Consider the following 27,682-nt stretch of genomic DNA (forward strand, 5'->3'; position numbering starts at 1 on the left):
ATTATTAAAATTGAGATGACTGCTGTCATTACAGTACATCAAACTGATTTCTTCACAGCATATTATGTGCACCTTCTGAGAAATTTCTGTAGGCTAGAGAAATTCATTGCATTCATTCGTTATGTACTTATTAGCAGACTGAAGTGGAATCTGCACCCACAGATTTTCATTCAGTTTATATACATCGTACACGTTATAAACATCCCATTGCCTTTTTGCTTAAGTTATTACGTAAATTCTTTGATTTTGATAAATGTTATGGGTCGCCATTAACTGATGTAATTTGTTACGCATACAGTGGAATCTACAAGAAACTGCTTCCATTTCCTATTTCTAATTTTATTAGTTTATATAATATGTTGTAGAAACTTGTAGCCGTGCAATATGACTGTATATTGGCACGGCTGGTAATCACAGTGTGCCAATATACAACCATATCACACAGCTATGAGTTTTGTGAACTTTTGTGAAGTACTTTCTTCCACCACAGATTCAAATTCAAGTCTCTGATGCTAATTCGAAAATGTCACTTTAGACCTAGTAACGAAGAAACATTAAGTTGTTCCATTATAAGCTTATTGTATTACTGTATTAAAAGCTTACTGTATTATGTAGAATATTATAAGAGAGAGACTGAGTGAGTGTTATTACCTGTATCTGATACAGCATTTATTCTCAATCTCATATTCACAATAAAACATTAGTTTAAATGTCCGCTGAGGAAAGCGCTATCCTTTCATTTGTTAAGAGTGATTTCTGATGACTGCTTAGTGCATTTGTTGGCTGCATCGTACAAGCTGTTAAAAGTAAATATAATTTCTTTGTTTACAACTCCATTTCAGTCTCTTTCAATATAAAAGTCTTTACTGCCGACTCAGTCATAAAAACAGTCTCTTGTCGCCATCGAATGGCGGAACGAATCACCATTACGAACATACACACCATTTCCCAATACTAAATACTATTATTAAATACTAATATTATTTGTATAAAACATTATTTATTGAATAATAATAAAAGTTCCTAGGCAATTCAGTCAAAAGTACAAAGTCGCGCTCTAATATACAGCATTAAAGGTTGTATCAGCGATTTCTAGCCTAAAACATAAAGTGTCAATTTCAGCTGACCTTTCTTCACGATCCGCTCGCTGCCTGCCCCATAAATTGTCTGTGAAAAAACCGCGTCTCTCTGGTCAGCCTAGGGTCCGAGATATGCCAAAAAAACAATCGGCACTACCAACCTTTCCACAGATGATAAACAGTGTTCCAACCAATCAGCGTCAGGGGTTTGGTGTTGTGGACTTTCCTACTGGTGCAGGGATGTGAGGGAGGCGGAGCGAAAGTCCACAACACCAAACCCCTGACGCTGATTGGTTGGAACACTGTTTGTTTATCTGTGGAAAGGTTGGTAGTGCCGATTGTTTTTTTTTGGCATATCTCGGACCCTAGGCTGACCAGAGAGACGCGTTTTTTTCACAGACAATTTATGGGGCAGGCAGCGAGCGGATCGTGAAGAAAGCTCAGCTGAATTTGACACTTTATGTTTCAGGCTAGAAATCGCTGATACAACCTTTAAATTTACATAAAATATAACATGATGAGATTTTGCCCTGAGCCAAAACTATCTTCTCTGGAACAAACAATAGATTATTGAGACCAAAGACTGTCTGGCAGATTTACCTAAAATGATTTATTTCTCATGTTTATCCACTATAGAAGATCTGGCCGAGGTAAAGCTGCTCTCAGCGGGTTCGTGAGCGCTGAACTTTTCAAATAGAAGTTATTTTTTATTAACAAACCTCATATTTTAAGTCTAAACAAGTACATTCCTGCCTGAAAACCTCTTCAAATGACATTCCATGACACAAAAACAGTATTATTTTTAAAATTATAGCAGATTTGGTCATCCACCATGACACTCACTGTGAGAAATACTGCAAGCGGAGTGATAACTGAAGTATCTGGAGTTCTGTTATCACTAGAATATTACACTCCTCTCAGCCAATCATATTTCAGGACCAGAAAGAACTGTTGTGATTTCACCCTAAAAAGTGCTGAAAATATGAAAAAGTCAGCAGTTTACATCTGGTCCTTGTTAGCAGAGGCAGGCAAGATGCTAGGTGCTATTGTAGGTCTGAAAGAGGGCTTGTATAAAAGATGGGCTTTGCATCCTTTCTCAACAATTCTGATCCAGTTTGAATTGATGAAAAGACCCATATAATTTAATTGCGTTTGGAGAAGAGCGGCATGTTTCTCCCGCCAAATCCGCACTGCTGAGAGACCAGCCCGTCCTCCGGGCTTCTGCCGCTGCATCGCTGCTTACCTGTTTTATCATAATTGTTTTGGCATTGTTCAGAAACAGGGATTAATGTACGCACAGTTCACTGAGCCGCTGCTCTGCAAAAAACCTATTTATCACCGTCTTCTCTTTTTCGCGGAAAGCACAGGGCCGCCTCGGAAGCACCGATTGCAAAAAGTGGCTTTGTGTTAATTTGACTGGCCTCAATAAATCAACAATTCTGAATCGAAAGGTTTCAGTAAAAACAGAGTCGTGTCCCTTTTTGTTAATGGCGTCGAAACAAAACTGAACGCAGCCTATAGTTGATCTCCATATCTGTTTTCATGCTTACAGCAGAGAGCAGCTATTGCGCTTTTAATTAGACCACATGGGCACACACTCATGTGGTTTTTTTTTATTATTATTATTTTATTATCTTATTTTAATCTAATGATGTCCTGCGACGTGTGCCAGGGGAACCGAAAACCCCTTAACAAACAATTTGAAGCCGGTGAGATGCTTCCCGTGTGGCCGGTTTTAACTTTTGATGTCATCAGTGTCTCCAATGACTCAGTCGGTGTGAGTGATGGAGCTCATTTTTTAATTTTTCTATCAAACGCCAACACAGTTTATGAGTCTAATCTAATCTGCCAACAGACTCTTCTCTGTGATAGATCTCTTCACTCTGTCTCTTTCTGTGAAATTATGCAATGATTAATCTTTAGAGGATATCAGGGTGACAGGACAAAATTGTGCTGTAGAAAACAGTTACTCCGCAGCCTCTTTGAAGTGTGGATACTTACCTTAATTACGTTTGCTGGGGTTTCATCTGTTTGTGATGGAAAATCACTGGCATTTTCTGAACTGTTATGGAAACTTGCAGCTCTTGTTGGTGCATATCTGATCTTTCGGTGGCGTGATTGTTTTTTTTTTTTTCATTGTTTAAAAGAAAGTGCTTTTATATATATATATTTTTTTATTTTTTTATTTTTTTTTCTTCAGTTAAACTTCTATTGCAATTAATGCTGATGATATATAATTATTTCAATTGTGTTTATATATTATATAAATATACAGTTCAGGTCAAAAGTTTACTTACACCTTGCAGAATTTGCTAAATGTTAATTATTTTACTAAAATAGGAGGGATCATACAATTTGCATGTTATTTTTTGATTTAATACTGATCTGAATGAGATATTTCACGTAAAAAGGGGATTACATTTAGTCCATAAGAGAAAATACTTAATACTTAATACCTGAATGATTTTTTTATTTTTTTTATTTTTTTTGTAATAGTTGTTCATGAGTCCCTGTCCTGAACAGTTAAACTTCCTGCTAGGGGTGGGCGGTACACCGGTATCATAGTTATCACCGGTGTGACATTGCGCCACGACATGGATTTTCTAATACCGTCAATACCGTAATAAATCAATTATGTGCTTTGAACGGCTACATTTACATCAATAATAGCTAGTTCTAAATAATAAGGCACTGAAGTTTAATTTGCCTGTGACTGTTTGTCAATTGCGTGCGCACATACAGTCGGTGCGTTCACACCAAACGCCATACGAATATGCGCATCGCGTCACTCACTCTAGTTGATCCGCGGGAGGTTTCCCCATCACTCGCGCGAATAACAACACTGGTGCGATCGACAATGGCGGTGATAAATACGATCGCTGCTTTGTTCCTGTTGTGTAAGTTCAAAATGCACCGGAAAGCGAAACGCCGACTTGTCTAGGTTCACAGCACAGTAATGTATCACATACATATCTGACGATTCCTTCAATAAACAAAGTGTAGAGAGAGTGTAAGTAAGAGATTGATCGCAGTACAGAGAGCGTCGTTGATTATAATAAAGCTTTGTGATATCGCAAACTAAGATGAGGGACAGCTTTTAATATTTTTATGGGAGTTTGTAAATGAGATATTAATTTAATACAGCCGTTAAATAAACAAGAAGTTATTATTAAGTGACTTACATTGTCTGAGAAGAACTCTATGCCCGATTTTGCTCTGTTTCTTCGTCCAATTTTATTCTGGAACCAGTCACACCGCTGTTTAAATGAAGATGCGCAGTTCACCAATCAAACACAGCGGTGTTTCGTTGTTTTCAGTAAGTGAACGTGCGTTTGTAAACTAATCTAGTGAAATGATTCAATTTCCCATTCATAAAGAGAGTCACTTGAATGTGTTCTAACGAATCAAATGAACAATACGATTCAGTATTAATTTCAGTGTCTTGCCGCCACCTGCTGGCAGATCCTTTCAGTTATTGAAATCTTAAATAATTGTGTATTCCTAATTTTATTTTTAAAACACTAATCTCAACACTAATTTATAGATTTGATTGCACTCATGGCTCCTCTGAGCCTCATTTTCATGGACAACCCTATAAAAATGAAGACAGAAATCTTGCTGATCATTATTATTTGCTGAGGCATTAAATGGCCTGAGTTGGACCGTTTCAATGGCCAAAAGGTAGTTGAAAGGTGGCACTCTCAGACAGAAAGGGCTTAACATAATACCGTGATATCATACCGTCACCGTTCAAAAGATGAAAAATACCGTGATATTAATTTTAGGTCATATCGCCCACCCCTACTTCCTGCCGTGCTTCAGAAAAATATTTAAGGTCCCACAAATTCTTTGGTTTTTCAGCATGTTTGTGTATTCGAACCATTTCCAACAGTGACTGTATGATTTTGAGATCCATCTTTTCACACAGAGGACAACTACTCATATGTGAGACTCATATGCAACTATTACAGAAGGTTCAAATGCTCACTGATGCTCCAGAAAGAAAAACAAGGCATTAAGAACCAGGGGTGAAAACTGTTGAACAGAATTTTGAACTGTACATTCTCTGTTATGTTGTGTTTAGTTGACAAAACTGCAAATGGTAGTATTGTAAAACAAAAAAATTATATTGTAAAACATTATTAACATTAAAAATAACCTTATTCTATTTGAATATATTTTAAAATGTAAATTATTCCTGTGATCAAAGCTGAATTTTCATTTTGATCAATTTAACAGGATCTTGCTGAATAAATGTGGTTTTTCTTTCGAAAAATTGTACACATTTGAGCAGTAGTGTGTAATATGTTTGTCATTTTTTGTAAGTTTTTTACATTTTGGGGGGATATTGTGTGATATTGTCCATGTGAATTTCTTTGTACTTAAGCTCAGAAATGCTCCACGATCATCTCTTTCACACAAACTTTTGTACATCAGCTAATGTAGTTCAATTGAGTCTCACATTTCTCACCAGTGCAAATAAGTTGTGTTTAGCTCTTTTATAGAGGACAGTAGACAGCAGATGCCAGGAGCTCAGTTGGACCTGGTTGTTGTTAATTAATCTCAGGTGAACTGCAGAAACGCTGTGATATTCCTAAGAGTGTACAGACACTGCGTCAGCTCAGTGAAAGCAAACAAACTGTCTCCTGCCAGTGGATTTCGGTCAGTATGAAAGACGGGCTTCAGGCGCCCAGATGCTGCAGTGATTTGGTGCTGGTATGTTCTACACTGACAGTAATGGGCAAATAAAAATGTCCAACATTGTAAGCGGGAGGTGAAGAGCTCTTTAGTGCCTCAGCGTGCTGGAGTGTAAAAGATTATCTGCTGGTTTTATCTCCTGTTTCCAATTCCACTCAGCAGGGGGAGAAAAGTGAAGTGGAAAGAAGTTTATAACTAATCATTTGAAGCCTTGAACACATGAGAGATGCAGAGAGATTTGTTTAGCTCCTTCAAACACAATGTTCTTGCATATTTCATTATTTTCAGGGCTGACTGAAGAAAAGGTTGATGTTAAAATGAACTGTATTCACATCAGGATTTCGTTTTCAAGGAGAACTACAATTTTAATCCATCTTGTCTCTCTGACAGGTCCTGTGACCAATGCTGCTATCATCCCAGCACCTGCCAACATGTTCCTCGCTGACAGTCATCCAGCCGTCCCGCTGCCACGGTTCAGTCGCCACCTGAACCCCTCTGAGCAGGGTGACGGCACGGGCTCCGGAGGCGTGTGTCTGAGATTGGGAGCCAACACGCAGGTAACACCTGAAACATCGCTTAAGTTTTAAAGGGCACGTATCCTGGATAATAGGATAAGGTCCACTGAGACTATTTATGAGATGTCTCAATTGCTCATTTAGAGCAACGATATTACATTTACTTATTAATTCATATTCAGTACGCAGGAACTTGGCCTACCCTGAGAAATGCAAAAGGTCACATGCAAAAGTTTAACCAAGACCAGAGGTCATTTACATAGAGATGTCTGAAAAGATGCAGAAGCAAAATCATTCTTATTTAACAAAGCTATGATTCTATAAATCTGACACAATAAGCAACTTGCTATATACTAGTGCTGGACACAGGGTGTCCGCGGGTCCTTAAAAAATCTTAAAATGTCTTAAATTCAGATTCGATGGGTCTTAAATATTTTTGGTCACATTATCGCTAAAATATCTTAAGTCTGACAGACCCCATGACTGTTTACAATCATTGGACAGACCGAAGATTTTTTTTCTCCCCTCGCGGTAGTTACTGTGTAATTTTATGTGTGATGTATTTTGACCATTTTTTTTCACCTTTGCATAAATTAAATAGTCAAAATGTGCTTTTTACAATTTTGTCTTGCTTTTCAAAAAAATATAAAAATAAATTACAAAACAACAATTAAAAAATATTTACTTAACACTGAACATGTTTAACATTCTAGTAGACATAATAGCCTACTAACAAAGCACAATTAAACTTAAAATTAATAAGTTAGTAAAATAATATTCTTTGGCCATTTTTAAGACCGTCTTCTTGAATCAGGCATGTGTTTTTATGTACAAATAAAAGCAGCCTTGCTGAGCAAAGGAGAATGTTAAAATAAATGTATTAATAGAGCTGTTGTAATGATTGTTATCATTATTTTACAGAACAACAGTAAAATTACAATGCTAACATTTATGAATATTGACTTTTATTTTGGCAGAAACCCACAAGAAGACCTCAGTACTACTTTATGCTAAAAGCAGCAGATTTATGAATGATTCTTATTACGAATTTTACTCGCACTTTAGACTTTGAACCCTGGCTAAGGAGCTTGTGTAGCGCTGTCAGAATACATACAATTAGTGCATGTATTAGACAACATAACGTTCTGTAGTTTATTTACTAATGGTTTAAGGCCATTTCGCGATTTCAGTCATACAGTAACTTGCAACATCCAGCCCTTTGATATGCAATGCGGTTCCAAACAATCTCTCGCTGTCGGTGTTTGTAATGATTTTTGCATCTTAGACCGTTTCAAATGCTTCCACACTGTCCACATGTTTGCTGCATTAATGCTCGCCTCTATTTGATTGCGTCACGTCATTGTTCTGTATAATTTATTCGGCCGAACACCGAAAGAGCTTTTTATTGCTATTTTCAGCCAAATAATTCCAGATGCCGAACGTTTGGTGCTTGGTCCTGAAAGAAAAGATCTGTCGCTACTTCCTTTACTAGCGATTTTACAAAAAATGTCCAGTGCTGCGCTTTTTAGAAGACTCAATGCCAAATGTCTTTATATACATCCTAAAATAAATGCAAAAATAAATATTGGCAACAAAATCATGAATATAGAGTATAATCCAGTCATCCTCAAATGCATAATCAAGTGGTTGTTGTTTATCTTCAATTCAGCTGTTTCCGTTTCACTGACACTTGTATAAGGTGTAACAGCTGCATGTGGGTGATACGATTAGGTCAAAGGTGTTTAATTCAGGTTGCACATATGGATCTGCCTCCTCACTACCGGCAGAGTTCAAGCATGATGAATGTTTACAGCTGTTAGCGGCCTGACCGTAATTCCTTCCACGTCCAAATCAATTATAGACCTATAAACGGATTGCTTATAAAGTCTTACATTTGCCCACCACCTGCTCGCTGGGTCCAACCTTTTTTTTTTTTTTTTTTATCTTTCCTTCGTTCTGCATATCTGCTGTTTTCCTGTTCCTCCCCCTCCCCCTCAGCTTATTTACAGAGCAGCTAATCTTCCAGCCTCTGGGAGAGCACATGCTATCTGGAAAACACGCTTCTTTCACCTCTGCACAGCGAGAGGGAACCTAAAACAAATGTTTAGATAAGTGCATTAATGCTTCTCCCAGGAAGCAAATATAACACGTTGCAACCGCGACCCAGAGGCTGCACCCAACATCACACATTCGGCATGATTGGCATTCCACGCGGCGTGTAAATTAAAGCTGCTCTGAGAAAATTAATTTCTCTTTCGGAATTGTTTCCGTTATTCGCTTGGAAGGTGAAGCGACGACCTGCTGGGAGGGGGTACGCTGCGAAACCCAGCCTGAATTGAACCGTGTGACTCCCTAAATAATCGTGAGTCGAGGGGAAGTCTATTAGCAGCCCGGCTGACTCTATTCAGATGGAGGTCAGCGGTAAGATGGGTTTCCGTCTGACCTGTTGCCATCCTAGAGGATCTCAGGTCTCCTCTGCTCTGAGCTAATGGAGTGGAGCTTGAGGATGGATGGGTTACAGCCCTTAACTTCGCATAGAGATGGGAAAGCTATTATTTGGCCCTGAATTAGGCATCTCATGGTTGTGGGCAAAAAGTTGACTGTTGAGCTGCAGAGGTTGACCGCTCTGCTTTCATAACCAATTCGGAGACAGTTCTTTATTAAGCATAATCATCTTGGATATTTTCCAGCTGGTTATTTATTCTGAAACCGTTTCATTTCAATTTGGCATTTGTGTTATCTTGCATTGGTAACAAGCCTCCACAAGCGATCACAGTTGTGGTTGCCAGATTTCACAAGTTTAAATCCCCCAATCGATACATTTTCTGCCCGGTGGTTTACTTGATATTCTCATCCTGGCAATCATGCGCTGTCTCTTTATTACGAAAATAGTGCTTATGACCTGAAAGCACCAGCAAAAAATGTAAGTTGGAGTTTAACGATAGCTCAACTTAAATCCCAAGAATCAATTTAGTCTGGCCTGTTTTCAATTAATGAACGGCTCATTGTAGCTAGGGCTGTGCAATTAATCGAAATTCGATTTCTGCTTCAAACGATCATGAAAATGCAGCAATTGAGATGAAACGATTATTGTGCTCCATTCTGCCCCTTACCAGTGGTGTGATTTCGCTCCTCCATAAAAGCCTAATTTCACATGCAAATCAGCAAAATACTGTAACGTGACTCATAAAATGGGACGTGCTTGATTTATTAATGTTTTTTTTCTTTGATGTTGTGTTTTAATAGCGCGTAAGAAAACTTGCGCTGTTCTTTGTATGCGCTCAGAAACGGAGCAGAACACGGACATGTAAAGTTATCTTTTAGGTACCGCATAAACGGTCAAATACAAGCAAAAATATTTCAAAATGAGGCGCTTGATTATTCATGTAAACCCTTTTCAGTTATGTCTTAAATAATCGTGAACAGTTGATAATGAAAATACGCGTGTAACAGTATATTGGATCCGTGTTGTGCTTAAAGCGGCAAAAAAAATATACTCCTCCTGCCGTCTCTGTGCTTAATATTAATAAAACAAAAAAAAAAAACAAAGAGAAAAATTACTCACTGCTCTTGAATGAAGGACTTTAGTAGTTTTAATAAGAAACAAAGCATGTTTAACTAGTACAGTAAAGACGCTGTTTTATTTTACATTAAATAATTACATTTAATTTCTGTAGTATTGTTAGACTACTTTAGACTTGCATTAAAAAAGTATTCAGTATTTTTATTTTTATTTTAAAAGCACTGTTTTTTGTCTTTTTTCTGCTGTATTGCTATCTTTAAATTAATCACTAATATAAAGTTTTGGACCCTGTCATAATCGTGTTAAATAATCGTGCTTACAATATTGACCAAAATAATCGTGATTATGATTTTTGCCAAAATCAAGCAGCCCTAATTACAGCACACCTCCCATCCAATAAATCACAATGAGCTTTGTGCTTTGTTACTTTTGATATAAAACAGTCTCAGATTTCAAATTCTGTCCATTTTATTACAGTATTCAAATAATAAATACTATTTTGGGGCTGTTTAATGTGAAATAACAGATCGTTGTAGCATATCAGTTCAAGAGAAGCAGCAGTGAACTGATCGTCTTCTCTGCTTTAAAGGAACCGTATGTAAGAAATTTATGTCAGTTAATCATAAAATGGCCCTGACATGTCACTAGACATTAAGAAATCATGTTCATTTCAAATACTTATATCACTGACAACAGTGGTCCAGTCAGGATATTGTCATTTAAAAGTGAAAGTTGTAGCCCTCAACTGATGTTATTGTTGTCATTTTGTGTTTTGGTCTGAGGCTCCACCCTCCAGCTATCGACCAATCACGAAATCAGTAGAGTTTTGTGATCTGGGTTGCCAGCTCTGTTACAGCTGCGTTACAGCTGCAGCTATACAAACGTGTCGGATAAAAGATGTATAACGTTACGAAACCTAAAAGACCTCGTTATGAATCCGAAATACGTCGTGACAAAGTCCGAAATAAAACAAGGATTGGTATAGGAGATGCCTTTGAAAGATGGAGACTGCTGAAAACGGAGAAGAATTTGAAGACAGACGCCATCGTTGCTAATTTTCTTCTGGACAGGTAAGATTCATCTGTGTTTGGCTAACTTTGCTTCAGTACACAGTGGATTTTCCACGGTCGGCTGTGCTAAATGCGTTCATAAAAAGCTTTATATCGCACCACTAGCAGGGTATGAAAACAATCTTTGTTCCGACTGAAATGTGGTATTACAGTACATCTTTGCGAAATATTTGGCTAATCGCCATCTGTAAATTTTTGCGATACATAATTACTTCGCAATACATCTCTTGTGAAGCATAAACATAATTAACAGAAGAAAAAAAATTACTGTGTAGGACTCTTCACTTGCCATTGGAAGCTCCTTGTAGCAGCCTACTCCTGCAGCTTAGCTGGCAACCTCGAGTCAGGGGTGGAGCGGGAGGGGATACACCGTTCTACAGTATTTTGAAAGTGATTGCAGTACCAGTTTTGGCCACAATCCTACATACGGTTCCTTTAACACTAGTTTCAGCGAGAAACAAACACGAATAAACATCCGAAAGTATGTTTGAGAGTACAACTGAAATCCATATCCTGTTTCAACTGTGGAAATACGGCAATATAACTGCTTGTAAACAATATGTCAGGTAACGTCACATTTACCTCCGAAAAAAAACACATGCAGTGACTATAAACTCATTAGGCAGTTAGAAAAATGAACTCTAGAGAGTAGCTTTCAAATAATTCAAAAAACGAAGTAGAAGTAAAATTATGGAATTGTAGCCATATTATCATAAAAAAATTGTGTAATGAGTGTAAGCGTTTGTATACAAATCAGTTCATTTGAACCTTCAGTGGTATAAAAATGAAGTACAACTGACTATTTTACAGCTTTATTTTGAGATGTGCTGTACCTGATGTACACTGCTGTTCAAAGGTTTGGGATCAGTAAGATTTTTTTAATTGTTTTTTAAAAACGTTTCTTATGTTTATTAAGGCTGCGTTTATTTGATCAGTAATACAAAAAAAAACTGTAATATTGTGAAATATTACAAATGTTTGAGCAGTGTTTATCCGAAATAAGCTTGTTAATCAAAATCTAATCAAATTGTGAAATTTGTCAAAACCCAGCCCTAAATACACATATAGGCCTATGCAAGAAGTCTCTTATACTCCTAGGCTACTTTGATTTTTTTTTTTTTATGCAGTAATATTGTGAAATATTATTACAATTCAAAATAACTGTTTTTATTTTTTATATATTTTAAAAATGTCTTTTTTTCCTTTGAAAGAGCTGAATTTTCAGCTTCATTACTCCAGTCTTCAGTGTCACACGATCCTTCAGAAATAATTCTAATATGCTGATTTGCTGCATATTTTTTGAAAACAGTTATGCTGCTTAGTGCTGTTCAGAAAATTTCAGAAGAACAGCATTTATTTGAAATAGAAATCTTGTTACATTTATATGTTTGTATTTTATTATTTTTTAAAATTCCAAACATTTGAACAGTAGTGTAATACATTTTCTATTACATTTATACATTTTTGGGAGATTTTTATTTACTAATCAAAAAAAGTACATTTGTGACATTGTGTGATTTATTATTATTATTGTTATTATTATTATTATTATTATTATTATTATTATTATTATTATTGTTGTTGTTATTGTTATTTATTTATTTATTTATTTATTTCAGATTTATGATTGAAAGTTCAAAGAACAACTTTTATTTGAAGCAGCAATCTTTTGTAACATTATAAATGCATTGACTGTCAGTTTAATTGGTCCTTTCTTCATAGTAATAATGGTATTGATTGCTTAAAAGTATTTCTTTCCAAAAACACAACTAACTTACTTTTGTGTAAGCAAAGCCTCTACATTAACAAAATTATGTACCATTAAAATATTATGAGTCTAAGTTTGTAAGTGTGTGTGGATATTTTTGTGAGCACAATCAAACTACTGCGCTGGCCAGGAACACCTGCTTTACTCATCTTTCTGTGAAATCAGCAGCTTTACTGTATCCATCGAGGCAGGAACAGTAAATTCCCACAGACGGGCACTGATGGTCCGTAAATCAGCAGAGGAAGATGGCAGGATCTGGAAAGGGCTGTTAAAAAGAGATTGACCTTGCTGAGATTTTCATTGTCAGCCTTAATAATCTCGTTGGACCCTTGGAACAACGTCATCTCCTCCACAATCCCCCAGCCACTTACTCACTGTCAGCAGTGATCAGCCTGCAGGAGACAGCCATGATTAGACCTTGTTTGTAATTGACCCTCTCACAGTTGGCACAGCCTCTTCCGGACGCTTGTGTCCCGGGAAATGCCTACACACAAACACCTTATTGGCACAATCGATCATTATTGTAGCTTAACATACGATTATGTTGATGTTCAAAGTGTTTCACTTTGTCTTTTCACACTCTCAGGAGCTGGAGGGGACGTATTTGGAGAAAGCAGACGAGCTCTACTCTCTGATGTGTGCCGTCACAGACAAGGTAAGCGGGGAAGTTCACGCTGCTGTCGGGATTCAATCATTACTGTGAGCTGAATTTTAGCAAGGATTTCAAGGCGGAGATGGTTTGTAAGCTGTTGGCTTTGATTTTTCTGATGATCAGCGTGAAGAGAGCAGAGAAGGAGCACTTGTCATGAGTAGTGTGGACTAGTGCTCAGCCGGGCAGAGTAATCAAGCCGTAATTGCCATTTTAAGATGGCTAATAACTGTGCCCACCTGGGTAATTAACACAACCTTTTTATGAATTGTGATAAAAAATTGTTTCAATGAAATGTTCAGCAATTTTGAGGTTTGTTAATTTAATTTAGCTTTTTGCTATAATAAGTAGGGTTGTACCCATGCTGAATATAGCCGATTATTCAGAATGCCGATTATTCAGAATACTGATACCGATAGCCGATTATTCAAAGTACAGATACCAATTATTCAGAATACAGATAGCCGATTATTCAGAATACCGATAGCCGATCATTCAGAATGCCGATTATTCAAAATACAGATACCAATTATTCAGAATACCGATAGCCAATTATTCAGAATACCGATTATTCAGAATACCGATAGCCGATTATTCAAAATACAGATACCGATTATTCAGAATACAGATGGCCGATTATTCGGAATACCGATTGCTGATTATTCATAATACAGATAGCCGATTATTCGGAATACCTATGGCTGATTATTCAGAATGCCTATACCGATTATTCAGAATGCCAATAGGCTATTTTTCAGAATATCGATAGTCGATTATTCAGAATATCGATAGCCGATTATTCAAAATACCGGTTATTCAAAATACTGATACAGATTATTTAAAATACCGATTATCCAGAATACCGATATCAATAGCCGATTATTCAGAATACTGATACGATAGCCAATTATTTAGCATACCGATAGCAGATTATTCAGAATACCGATAGCCGATTATTCAAAATACCGATAGCTGATTATTCAAAATATCGATAGCCGATTATTCAGAATACCGATAGCTGATTATTTAGAATACCGATAGCCGATTATTCAAAATACCGATACCGATAGCAGATTATTCAGAATACTGATACAGATAGCCGATTATTCAGAATACCGATAGCCGATTATTCTGAATACCTATAGCCGATTATTCAAAATATAGATACCGATTATTCAGAATACAGATAGCCGATTATTCAGGATACCGATTATTCAGAATACTGATACGATTATTCAGAATACCGATAGCCGATTATTCAGAATGCCGGTACCGATAGCCGATTATTCAGAATGCCAATAGGCTATTTTCCAGAATATCGATAGCCGATTATTCAGGATACCGATACCGATAGCCGATTATTCAAAATACCGTTTATTCAAAATACTGATACCGATTATTCAAAATACCGATTATCCAGAATACCGATATCGATAGCCGATTATTCAGAATACTGATACGATAGCCGATTATTTAGCATACCGATTCCAATAGCAGATTATTCAGGATACTGATAGCCGATTATTCAGAATACCGATAGCCGATTATTCAGAATACCGACAGCCGATTGTTCAGAATACCGATACCGATAGCCAATTTTTCAGAATATCAATACCGTTATGGGTTTCTTAAGGAAAAATATTGCCCACTAATGCTGTAAACTATAAAGGAAACCCTCTCATTTGGTTTCTCTCAATATATTGGATATGTATGCTGCTGCCAAGTTTGAAGTTCCAAACTGCAGTTTAAACGGAACCCTTAAAGAGTACTAAATGATCCTAGCTGAGGAAGAAGGGTCTTATATAGCGAATCGATCAGTTATTTTCTAAACAAATTGACAATTTATATACTTTTTAACCTCAAATGCTCGCTTTGTCTCATCTCGTCTATGTAATGCGCATTCGTAGTCTGTAATCCGGGCCAATACAGTTAGGGTATGTCAAAAAACTCCCATCTCGTTTTCGTCTTCAACTTCAAAATAGTCCTACAATGCTGTTTAAAAAAAACTCCCATCTCGTTTTCGTCTTCAACTTCAAAATAGTCCTACAACGCTGTTTAACCTTTTTTTGGAAAGAGCGTTTGATCTTCCTTGTATGTTCACTTTTTAAACACAGTCGGTACTTCTGCAGCGTTGTAGGACGGCAGAGTATTAGGAAAGAGTTGCCTGGGACAAGTCACTTAAACAAAATATTTGACTGCAGCATGCTGTGATTTACAGAGGCGATCGATACAAAACTACAATCTTTCATATAGAGCATCTTACTCACTTCCTCCTGCAGGAAATGAGCCACTTGCACACGTCTATCAGAGTCTCGGCTGATTTACACCACTGATAGAGCAGCTCCACCGGGCCGCTCTTATCCCAGAGTTCAGACTCTCTCCACGTGATGTTGAAAGTATATTTGAGAGCCAGCAGAGGAGAACACCATCAGCCTGGGCTTGAAGCTGAACTGATTAACACATAAAGCCTAAGAGAGAGTTTATTTTCTTCAGTTCAAGCCTTTAGAGTAAAGGAGGGTCTTTAGTACCTCATTCTGCTCAAAATGTGAGACCGAATTGCTGTATTCTCGGTTTAATGAGCCTCCTTAATTAAGAGGGGGTGTCTGTATACTTGCGGCCTATTGAACATCAGTTGTTCTGGGAATTAAACACAAGCTGCGTACCTCATAACTCCATCCACATGCATTATTTCAGCCTCTTTAAAATGTCAAAGTACAGTGAGGCCAGATGGTCCTCGCTATCGCGTCCATCTGGAGGGACCGACGGGTGTTTTGGGGTTTGTTGCGGTTATCCGTCTATGTTCAGGTCACCATAGAGGTTGTTCCCGCTTCCTTGTGGATCTCCTCATGCTTTTAAAGTGAGTCCGGCTCTGGCAGGACCATTAAGTGGATTAGTTTCACTCACTCAAAAGGGAGTTGGATCCTGCCGGCAAGCTCAGAGCCCGCTGTGTTTATTCAGGAGATGTATGTAAATAAATATATAACTGGAGAGCAAGATTTTTTTTAACTCTCCCTCTCGACTTAATCTGGGGGAAATGTGCATCGCTGTCACCCGCCGTTTGCCTGCACGGGGGAATCGAGCACAAAGGGAATGTCAATATTTTCTCCGCTAGATTAGGGATGTTCTAAAACGGGATTTGATGACCTCAGCGAAAATCTATGATGGAACTTGAGTTCTTAGGTCCAGGTGCAGGGTTTTTTTTTCCACATGGAAAAACCTCACCTCCTCATTTACACAGTTCACCTTCTGGCTTATCTATGCTTCTGATTTAGCTCTTTTAGATTAAAGGAATGTTCTGGGTTCAGTACAAGGTAAGCGCAATCGACATCTGGGACATTTTGTCGATAACCACAGAAAATAATGAGACTGTTCACCAAGTTCTTTAAAACAAACTTAATAATGAACTGTGGTTGCTCTAGACACAAAATAAAAATTGATAATATTTCATATTATATTATATCTCATTTCGTGTCTCATCATGTATCATATCTTGTATCATATCAAATGTCTTGTATCATATATAAAATAAAATAATGGACTGTGGTCACTCCAGTCACAAAAATAAAATAATACTTCATTATTTATTATAATATAATATAATGAACTGTGGTTGCTCTTGTAACAAATTTATACTATTTTATCATATATTATATATCCCATTTCATATCTTGTATCATATGTCATATATCATATAAAATAATGGGCTGTCACTCCAGTCACAAAACAAAAATAAAAATATAGCTGAAGGGGTAAAAGGGGTGAAAAGTCATAAATACACAACCACTAGTTATACGACTTAATGAGTTATTACTTTTGACCAATAGGTGGCGCGGTTATCAAATTGATGTGGTGTGTTCAGTGTGAGGAGACAATGAGTGCGTTTACATGGACCCTCTTAATGCGATTATAATGAGATTTTGGCAATATTGCGATTAAACTTTTCCCCATGTAAACGCAATACTTCGATTATAATAATGCGATTAAGCTCATAATCGCAGCAAGCATAATCGTATTAACATAGGTGGCGCACGCCGATTTTAATCGAAGAATACCGGCATGTAAACACCTTAATCGCAGTATTGCCGCTTTCACCAGAGTGCGCATGCGCTCGTGACTTACACGAATGACGTGCCACGCACTTGCAGACAGGGAGTGCTCTACAAAGGGGCTAGGGGGCTATAGCCCCGTTAGAATTTTTAATATCTTGGTTTAGTCCCCCAACTAGCTGAGATAGAGGAGTGCTGCTGTCCCGTGCTGTTTGTCACAGTATTCTTTCACACGCGTCATGTGAGCGCAGTTTCGTGCATTAGGCTACATTTAATCCATTACATCATCACTAAGATTGAGATGTGCCGTTCATTTAATTTTTAATATAAGTGTAAAGTATACACAGTTGAATTACGCATTCATATGAATTGTGTTAATGTTGAGCGCACAACCCAGTCTCACAGAGCGCATGGTGCTGTCCAGCTTTGAAGTCTTTCCAGCATGTAACAGGTTTTTTCGTTGTTTTGTGTATAGAGCCCCGAATAGGCCTAAAATCTAGCCCAGCTCTTGGCAGAATTCTTGGTAAGAGACTGGCCAGACTCCGACCCAAGATCGTCTTTTTGGCCACTTCTCCCAAAACAGCTTATACTACCATTTTTTTAGCTATTAAAATAGTTCAGTTTTGTATATAGGCCAAATGACAATGTAATTATATTTCGTTTCAGTTTTTTTTTTTTAAGTTAATTTAGAAAAACGTTTAAAGCATTTTTTTCCGTTAAATATAAGTTTTTTTTTTTGTTTTTTTTTGTTTAAAGAAGCGACCACCGGCAGACGGTGAGTTCATATGCTTGATCAATTTAGCTTTCTTAAATCATCACGACTTGCCTAAAATAAAATCTATAGATATTAAAGAGTTCAAGCATATCAAAATGTTAGTTTTAAACGTTTAACCTGTATGTGCGCTGTTAGACTCATATTCTATCGTCTGTGCGGAGAGTGGAGGCTAACGCGCGCTTTACTGGACATGAAGGAGCAAGCGTGATCACTTGCATTCCAAACATCTTAAAATACGCTGACTTTTTTGCACGTAAGAGTAATAGCTATTATTCGTAACTGTAAAGGATGTATGTATATTTGCGTGCCCTCACAAACAATATCAACAAATTGATGTGCTTTTTCTATAAAAAAATAAATAAAATAAAATTGGAATGGGCTCTCTTGTTCAGGAACAGGAATCATTAGGCAATCGTGAGGCAAATGCGTTAGCCTTTTATGTGCGCTTGATTGCGGATTTGTGGAACTCCTAAAAAAAAAAAAATGCGCTGAAGGCGCGCTCACTTCTGCCCGTCGGGCTCGGGCTGGAATGCAGTGCTTGGTTTAAGTTTGTGTCTATTTTTTTTCGCTCGTGTCAGTTTTAAATATAATTTAAAAGGCCGTTTTAATTTCAATTATACTTCTGTTAAATGTGGTGTGTAGGCTACCAGAGCTGCTTTTCTTTAAAAAAAAAAAAGACACAATTTCTTCATTAAGTAACTTTTACGTCACGAATATCGATTATTTTCTTAGCACCCCCACATATTGGACTAGCCCTCCGTTAGCCCCGTTAGAGAAAATATTCTGGCGCATGTCTGCAGATCAGAAACGATGACGGCGAAGAAGGCGACACACTTTTAGGGAGCTCAGGAAAGTTTATGTTTATGTCAGGAAAGTTTATGTAAAGTTTATGGAGTTTATGTTGTGGACTTTGCGCAATATGAACATAATGCAATTCATTGACGGACAATAGGAATAATAGGAATAATGGAAATTCCATGTAAACCGGAGTGAAGAGCTTTGCTCTTGACATGTAAACATCATAATGCGATTAAGTCCTTACTCTGATTATTGGAAATAATCGCATTATTCCTGCGCATGTAAACGTAGTCAATGACACACACAAAGTTTGATGTTAATATGACAAAGCTTTCCAGAGATACAGCCTCGGTGATTTTGGCATCATGGCTCAGTTTTGTATATCGACACAAAATCCATAACTTTTTTTCAGCATGGTCTGAAGATTGTCCCAGTCAAATTTGGGAAAAATCGGACCAGTGGTCTACGAGGAGTTCTAAAAGTATGTTTTTAAAAAAAATCAAAATGGCGGACAGGAAGTTCAATTCAATTCAAGTTTTTTGGAATAGCGCTTTTCACAATACAAATCGTTTCAAAGCAGCTGTACAAAAAAAAAAAAAAAATGTAGGCTACTACAATATTTTTAGTAGCTTATTAGTGGTGACTACTGTATGTTAAGTCGATGTACATATGGTATAAATATTAAAAACAGTAATGGTGTAATCAAAAACAGATGATGAACACTAATAGTAATGATTATGTGTTGCAATCAAACTTGTAGAAAAATGGTGTAGTGCTGTATGTTGTTTCAAGGCTGGCATCATCGGCGGTCCTCTGGGGGGTTGGCATCATCTCTTCTTCTGAATCCAGGCTGAATCTTGTGTAATTCCTAGTTACCAGGGGATGGAAATCCCGTGGCAGAAACAGGAAAACAAATAGAGAAATAATTAGCATAGCTGCTGTTCCAACCAAGCAAAAATTATGTGTTTTGCCTAAGCTGAAGAATGTTGATGTGCATTTGATCAGATGTAACTGAAGTACAACGTTATGAGATACATTATGTGAATGCTTGGCTAAAGAGATGAGTCTTTAATCTAGATTTAAATATACAGAGTGTGTCTGAACCCCGAACGTTATCAGGAAGGCTATTCCAGAGTTTGGGAGCCAAATGTGAAAAGGCTCTCCCTCCTTTAGTGGACTTTGCTATCCTAGGTACTACCAAAAGTCCAGAGTTTTGCGGCCTTAGGGAGCGTGAAGGATTGTAGCGTGGTAGCAGACTAGTTAGGTATGCAGGAGCTAAACCATTTAGGGCCTTATAGGTAAGAAGTAATATTTTGTAAGTGATACGGAACCTAATAGGTAGCCAGTGTAGAGACTGTAAAATTGGGGTAATATGATCATATTCTCTTGATCTGGTAAGGAATCTAGCGGCTGCATTTTGGACTACCTGTAGCTTATTTATTGAAGAAGCAGGACAACCACCTAGTAGTGCATTACAATAGTCCAGTCTAGACGTCATGAATGCATGAACTAACTTTTCTGCATCAGAGACAGGTAACATGTTCCGTAGCTTAGCAATGTTTCTAAGATGGAAGAATGCTGTTTTTGTAACATGAGAAATATGATTTTCAAAAGACAGGTTGCTGTCTAATATAACACCCAGATTTTTGACTGTAGAGGAAATAACAGTACATCCATCTAGTTGCAAATTGCAGTTTAAGAGATTCTGTGTACTGTTTTTTTGGTCCAATAAGTAATATCTCGGTCTTATCTGAATTTAATAGTAGAAAATTATTGGTCATCCAGTCTTTCACATTTTTAACACACTCTGTTAACTTTGCTAAGTTAGAAGTTTCATCTGGTCTTGTTGAGATGTATAGTTGAGTATCATCAGCATAACAATGGAAACTAATCCCATATTTCCTAATAATATTACCAAGGGGTAACATGTAAATTGAAAATAGTAGTGGACCTAGGACAGATCCTTGTGGCACTCCATACTTTACTGGTGATAGCTGCGATGACTCCCCATTTAAATAAACAAAGTGGTAGCGATCGGACAGGTATGATCTGAACCATCTTAAAGTCTGCCCTTGAATACCTGTATAGCTTTGTAATCTATCTATGAGTATGTCATGATCTATAGTGTCGAATGCAGCACTAAGATCAAGTAAAACTAGCAATGAGACGCAGCCTTGATCTGACCCATCTGAAGTAGCAAGTCATTTTGTGATTTTTACAAGTGCAGTTTCTGTGCTATGGTGGGGCCTGAAACCTGACTGAAATTCTTCAAAGAGATCATTATTTTGCAAGAAGGAGCACAATTGAGCAGACACAACTTTTTCTAAAATTTTAGACATAAATGGAAGATTAGAAATGGGTCTGTAATTTGCCAATTCACTAGGGTCTAGCTGTGGTTTCTTAATAAGAGGCTTAATAACCGCTATTTTGAATGGTTTTGGGACATGACCTAAAGATAACGATAACGATGAGTTAACAAGTTTAGCCAACTATGGCACAATTGGTATAGATGTTCTCGACATGACCCAAGGAATATTTTTTACCAGTTTCATTACAATAGGCTAATGCAATTAATAAATGGTTTATCACTCATGACCCAATAGGTGGCGCTGTTACCAAATTGATGTGGCGTGGTCAATGTGAGGTCAAAGTTTGGTGTCAATATCTCAAAGCTTTACAGAGATACAGTGTCAGACGCAGTTTGGAATAATACCAGCAAATTCATTGATGCATTTAACAATAAACATTTTGTATATCAACTCGAAATCCATACCTTTTTGCCAGCATGGACTGAAGATGATCTGAGTCAAATTTGTTAAAAATCGGACCAATGGTCTAGGAGGAGTTCGAAAAGTAGGTTTTTAACGTGAAATGCCTGACAGGAAGTTCAGCTGTCTATAGCAAAATATTTATTTTCTCTGCATGACCCAAAGAATACATTGAGACCAGTTTAATTACATTAGGCCAATTTAATCAAACATTATTAGCATGTTTTGAAACTTCTTTATAACCGACTCGGCCCAACAAATTTGAGTACTGTCAGAGCATGATGCCAAAGACGCAAACCGAATTTCATAACGATACGCCAACGTATTTGTAAAATATAGTATTTTACGACAAAATTCAAATGGCCAACACCTAAAATGGCTGACATGGTATGGTTCGACATGGTAGGGAAAATTGGTTCGAGACTGCATGCTCCACCAAATCTAAAGAGAAAAGTTTTGTGATTTTTGGCCAGACCATTAAGAAGTTATAGGCAAAAATCTCCTGAAACTATGCAGGTAGCCTTAGATCATGGTTGTTATAACAAACGCCAAGTTTGGTCTCAATACGGCTAAATGTTGTGGAGATATAGCTTCACGTCCATTTTTTGCGTGCTCTGTCGAATTCGTTTGCACGTTTTTTGAGAACAGTTTGACTAATCAACTTCAATTCCATAACTTTTTGCCAGCATGGTCTAAAGATGATCTGAGCCAATTTTGGTGAAAATCAGACAAACCGAGAGTTAGAGACTCCAAAATTGCTATGGTTAATGTTGAGACTGTCTTTTATCTGTGTGCCAAACTACACAACTTTTTCACAAGTGGTTCTATGGGCTGCCATAGACTTTAGAGCAGAAGAAATGGAAGAGCACCTTCGGTGCTTGGCCTCTAATAATACTTCACTATTTATTATAATATGATATAATATAACCTGAGGTCATTCACAAAGGTCATGGAAAAATCATGGAAATGTCTGTAGTTTCTCGTTTTTGCTCTAAAATACCTTGCTAAAATGTTCCTTTTGCCCACTGTGATAATGTCAGTTTGTCCATTGAGTGTTATTGGAGAAATTTGTACAATAATAAGTTCGTTTAAATCTGTTCCTTCTGAAGATTGGTGACTCACATACAAATGAATATCTATTCTTACAGTTACTACAAAATAGGTATACTTCTCCTGTAATCATGAAAGACTGGAAGGGTCATGTGAAAGTCATGAAGATGTGGGAACTCTGTCTGTATGATAAGTGTGTTTCTGTTCTCTCTTTGTCAGAGTGTGTTTGGTGATGGGGAGAACACTAAGGTACGAGTGTCTGAGCTGGAGGAGGAGGTGAAGACCCTGAAGAAGATCAATAAAGATCTGTATGAGTTCTCTACTCAGCTCCTGACCAAACCCAACTAGAAGAGCTGTCAGCTGCAGATCAGGTCCTCAGAACAGTCAGATCAGTGTGAGAACAACAGGAGAGGAAAATGCATAAAATGGACTGAAAAATACCAACTGTTCTCTCCTGCCCTATTTTTATATCCTGAACTCAGGATTTTATTTTTCACATCCCATCTCAACATAAGTTCAAAGACCGGGGGTATATTTCTAGTATGTTTATGTGGTGACATTTACTTTTTGTATTATTGTAGGCCTAAACTTGAAGTATTTGCTGTCTATGTTATAACAATTTTGACCTGTACACTTCATTAAAAAAGTTGCCAAAAAAATTCACCCATGTGACCTTTGAATTACTTTTCAGCCTCTTTATTATCATTCCAACCAGCACGTAAGGCACAGTTCATTAAAAAAAGAAAACTTTTCTGAAGTCTGAATAACCTACATAGAGGATTTTTTTTTCTTTCCCCTTAGAAATTTCAAGCTTTTTTTTAATTGCTACTAACGTTTAAGTGTTAATTTAACTCAACCCTGTCATTTAAATTAGGAAATTATATAATTATTGGATAGATAGCTGCAACATCGCTCGGTTTTGGTGTGCTCTCTAAAATGTAAATCACACCGTATATAAGACGATAATGTCAGAGCATAACAGGGTTCAACCAAAGTAAAACGAAGTATTTTCTCACAAATTGCAAGTGTTTTTTTATTGATACTAACATTTAACTGTTACTTTAGTTCAACCCTGTCACTTATATTAGGAAACTATATACTTATTGCATAGCTGCAGTATCGCTCAGTTTTGGTGTGCTCTCTGAAATGTAAATCACACAATTAGTATATAAGGCAAAATTGTCAGAGCATAACGGGTGAACCGATCAAGAATTTATTTCAAATTGCAAGTGTGTTTGTGTGGTTTTTTTTTTAATTGTTACTAACATTTAAATGTTACTTTAGTTCAACCCTGTCACTTAAATTAGGAAATTATATAAATATTGGACAGATAGCTGCAGTATCTGTTTTGGCATGCTCTCTAAAATGAAAATCACACAATATATAAGGCGAAAATGACAGCATAACAGGGTTGAACAGAAAGCCAAATTAAGAAATTTCGGTAACACTTTAGAATACTGCTTCTTACTTACTGCATAACTAATAAGGAATTATTGAAGAACTAACAGGTAATTATTCATTAACACTTAACTCACTACTGTCATGTACAGTCAAGTCCAAAATTATTCATACCCCTGGCAAATTCTGACTTAAAGTTACTTTTATTCAACCAGCAAGTTTTTTTGTTTACCGGAAATAACACAGGCTTCTCCCAAAAGAAAAGACGATGTACAAGAGGGATCACTGTGGAAAAAAATATTACCAATCTTTTATTTACATTTGAACATAAAGTGGCATGTCCAAAATTATTCATACCATACTCAATAATCAATAGAAAAGCTTTTATTGGCTATTACAGCAATCAAATGCTTCCTATAATTGCTGACCAGCTTTTTGCATGTCTCCACTGGTATTTTTGCCCATTCATCTTTAGCCATGAGCTCCAACTCTTTCAGGTTGGAGGGTCTCCTTGCCATCACCCTGATCTTTAGCTCCCTCCACAGATTCTCTATTGGATTTAAGTCAGGACTCTGGCTGGGCCACTGCAAAACGTTAATGTTTTTGTCTGCTAACCATTTTTTCACCACTTTTGCTGTGTGTTTTGGGTCGTTGTCATGCTGAAATGTCCACTGGTGCCCAAGGCCAAGTTTCTCTGCAGACTGCCTGATGTTGTTGTTGAGAATTTTGATGTATTGCTCCTTTTTCATGGTGCCGTTTACTGTGATTAGGTTCCCTGGTCCACCGGCTGAAAAACACCCCCAAAACATTTGTTCCCACCACCATGTTTGACAGTGAAGATGGTGTTCTTAGGGTTGAAGGCTTCTCCTTTTTTTACGCCGAATGAAGGCTACATCATTGTGGCCAAACAATGAAATTTTTGTTTCAGAAGACCATAAAACAGAAGACCAGAAGTCGTCGTCTTTGTCCAGATGAGCATTTGCAAAGGCCAAGCGGGCTTTTGTGTGCCTTATCTGAATAAGTGTTGTCCTCCTTGGTCTGCGTCCGTGAAAACCCAGCAGTGTGCAGTGTCTGTTTGACTGTCTGCCTTGAGATGTTGCCACCAGCAGAGCCCAGATTCATCAGGATGGCCTTGATGGTGATCCTTGGATTCTTTTTTACCTCTCTCACTATCCTCCTGACCAGCACAGGTGTCACTTTTGGCTTCCAACCACATCCTCTGAGATTTTTCACAGTGCAGAACATCTTGTATTTTTTAATAATACTTTGCATAGTAGCCACTGGAACTTCAGAACATTTAGATATGGTCTTATAGCTCTTTCCTGACTTGTGAGCAGCCACAATGCGCAGCCGCAGGTCCTCAGTGAGCTCCTTTGTCTTAGCCATGACTGTCCACAAACCAACAGCAGAGAGCTTCTGTTTTTCACCTGTTGAGTTGATTGAAACAGCAGTTCCCAATGAATTAGGGTAATTAGGATGCTTTAGAACATCTTGAACTCTGTGGAATGGTATAGAACTTTGGATTTTTTCCATAGACTGTGACAGTTTGCAAAGGGTATGAATACATTTTGGACATACCACTTTTTGTTCAAATGTAAATAAAAGCTAGGAAATATTTTTTTTCCACAATGGTGCCTTTTGTACATTGTCATATTATCTTTTGGGATAAGCCTGTATCATTTCCAAAAAAAAAAAAAACTTGTTGGATGAATAAAAGTAACTTTAAGTCAGAATTTGCCAGGGGTATGAATAATTTCAGGCCTCACTGTATAATAATAATCAAATAATTCTGCAGGACCTGTTTTGAACCTGAAACAGTATGCCTATTCTAAAGTGAAAATATAGTGAACCCTTTAGTAATTAATAAATAATTATCAGATAATTCCGCAGGAAATACATAGAATCTGAAGCAGTATCTAAAGTAAAACTATTAGTAAATAATAATTACTACATCATTTTGACTCGAATCATAATCATGGTCGGTGGGGGGAGTGAATGTCCAGCGCCTTCTTCCACCTTCAATACCACGACTGAGGTGAGACCCTTGAGCAAGGCACTGAACCCCTAACTGCTCCCCGGGCACCACAGCAATAGCAATAGCAATATGGCTGCCCACTGCTCCGGGTGTGTGTTCATTCACAGTGTGTTCACTACTGTGTGTGTGCACATGGATGGGTTAAATGCAGAGCACAAATTCCGAGTATGGATCACCATACTTGGCCAGACATCACCATTCCTTTCCTTATTTCATTTCCATTATAGGCTAATAATAGTAGTAGTGGACTGTAACAAAGTTGCTACTGTAGTAGTATTTGGTACATGTCCTTTTACTCAAGTAATTTTGAAAATGAATAGGCCTATTTATAATTTTACTGGAGTAATATTTTATTGGGGTATCTGTACTTTTTATTAGGTACTTGATTTGTGGGCCACAACCTGATTATTATGGTGACTATTTGCATGAATTTTGTTCATACCATGATCTGTGTATCACAAACACATTCTTTTCGACCAAACCTTGCCATCGAGTGTCCTGGTGTCACCCCAAATCACATTACTGGCACCAGTTGGATCTCATCATAACTAGAAGACCCCTGCTGAAATGCTTTCTCATTACCCCGACTTATCACAGTGCCGATTGTGACTCTGACCATTCTTTGGTTGGTAGCAAGGTACGTCTTTACCCCAAGTGGGTCTACAACTCCACGTATTAATACAGCCCTGACATCAGCCCCACAAGTTTGCACGTGTTTTGCTAGTGCTATTGAAGAGGCCCTAAAGGACTGCCCAGAAAATAATGCAGAAGAGAGGTGTAGTCACATTCGTGATTCCATCTATAACTCAGCTATAGCAACTTTTGGCAAGAGGAGAAGAAAAACCCCGACTAGTTTGAAGCAGGAATAATTAAATTCGAACCAGTCATCACAGCCAAACATATTGCACTGCTAGGTTATAAGTGCAAACCTTCAGAGAAGATATTGGCTGCATTGGCTCAATCTCTGTAAGAACATCCAGCTCTCTTCTGACTGTGGAAACATCCGGGCCATGTACGAAGGCATAAAGATAGCATTTGGCCCAGGTACTATTAAGATCGCCCTTCTGAGGTCCACCACTGGAGAAATTATTAAAGAGCGAGGCAAGCAGATGGAGAGATGGGCAGAGCATTACCGACAGCTGTACTCAAGAGAGAACACCAACACTAATACTGCAGTGGAGAGAATCACCCCCCTGCCAGTGATGGATAAACTTGATACTTCGCCCACTCTAGATGAACTAAGCAAGGCCATTGACTCCTTGGCATGTGGCAAAGCTCCAGGCAAGGACGGTATTCCATCGGAGGTCCTTAAGGCGGCTGGTAAAATGAGTGACCTTCCCAACCACCTCCTTGAACTTTTGCTTTAGTGTTGGGAAGAGAGAGCAGTTCCTCAGGACATGTGTGATGCCAACATTATCACGCTCTATAAAAACAAGGGAGATTGCAGCGATTGTAACAACTAGCGCGGCATCTCCCTGCTGAGCACTCTGGGGAAGGTCTTTGCATGCGT

The 27,682-nt window shown here is 37.7% G+C and overlaps 1 protein-coding gene across 1 annotated transcript in view; it reads left to right on the forward strand.

Moving 5' to 3' along the window:
- The window catches only part of LOC141293692 (WD repeat-containing protein 18), a 61,446-nt gene extending 38,054 nt beyond the window's left edge, over positions 1-23,392 (forward strand). The window contains exons 4-6 of the mRNA XM_073825745.1: positions 6,168-6,334; positions 13,240-13,308; positions 22,959-23,392. Of these exons, the coding sequence (XP_073681846.1) occupies positions 6,168-6,334; positions 13,240-13,308; positions 22,959-23,087 (365 nt within the window). The 3' untranslated portion in view covers positions 23,088-23,392. The remainder of the gene's footprint in view (positions 1-6,167; positions 6,335-13,239; positions 13,309-22,958) is intronic.
- The last annotated feature ends 4,290 nt before the right edge of the window (positions 23,393-27,682 follow it).

The sequence above is a fragment of the Garra rufa genome, chromosome 20, assembly GCF_049309525.1.
Source record: "Garra rufa chromosome 20, GarRuf1.0, whole genome shotgun sequence".
Taxonomy (NCBI): Eukaryota; Metazoa; Chordata; class Actinopteri; order Cypriniformes; family Cyprinidae; genus Garra; species Garra rufa.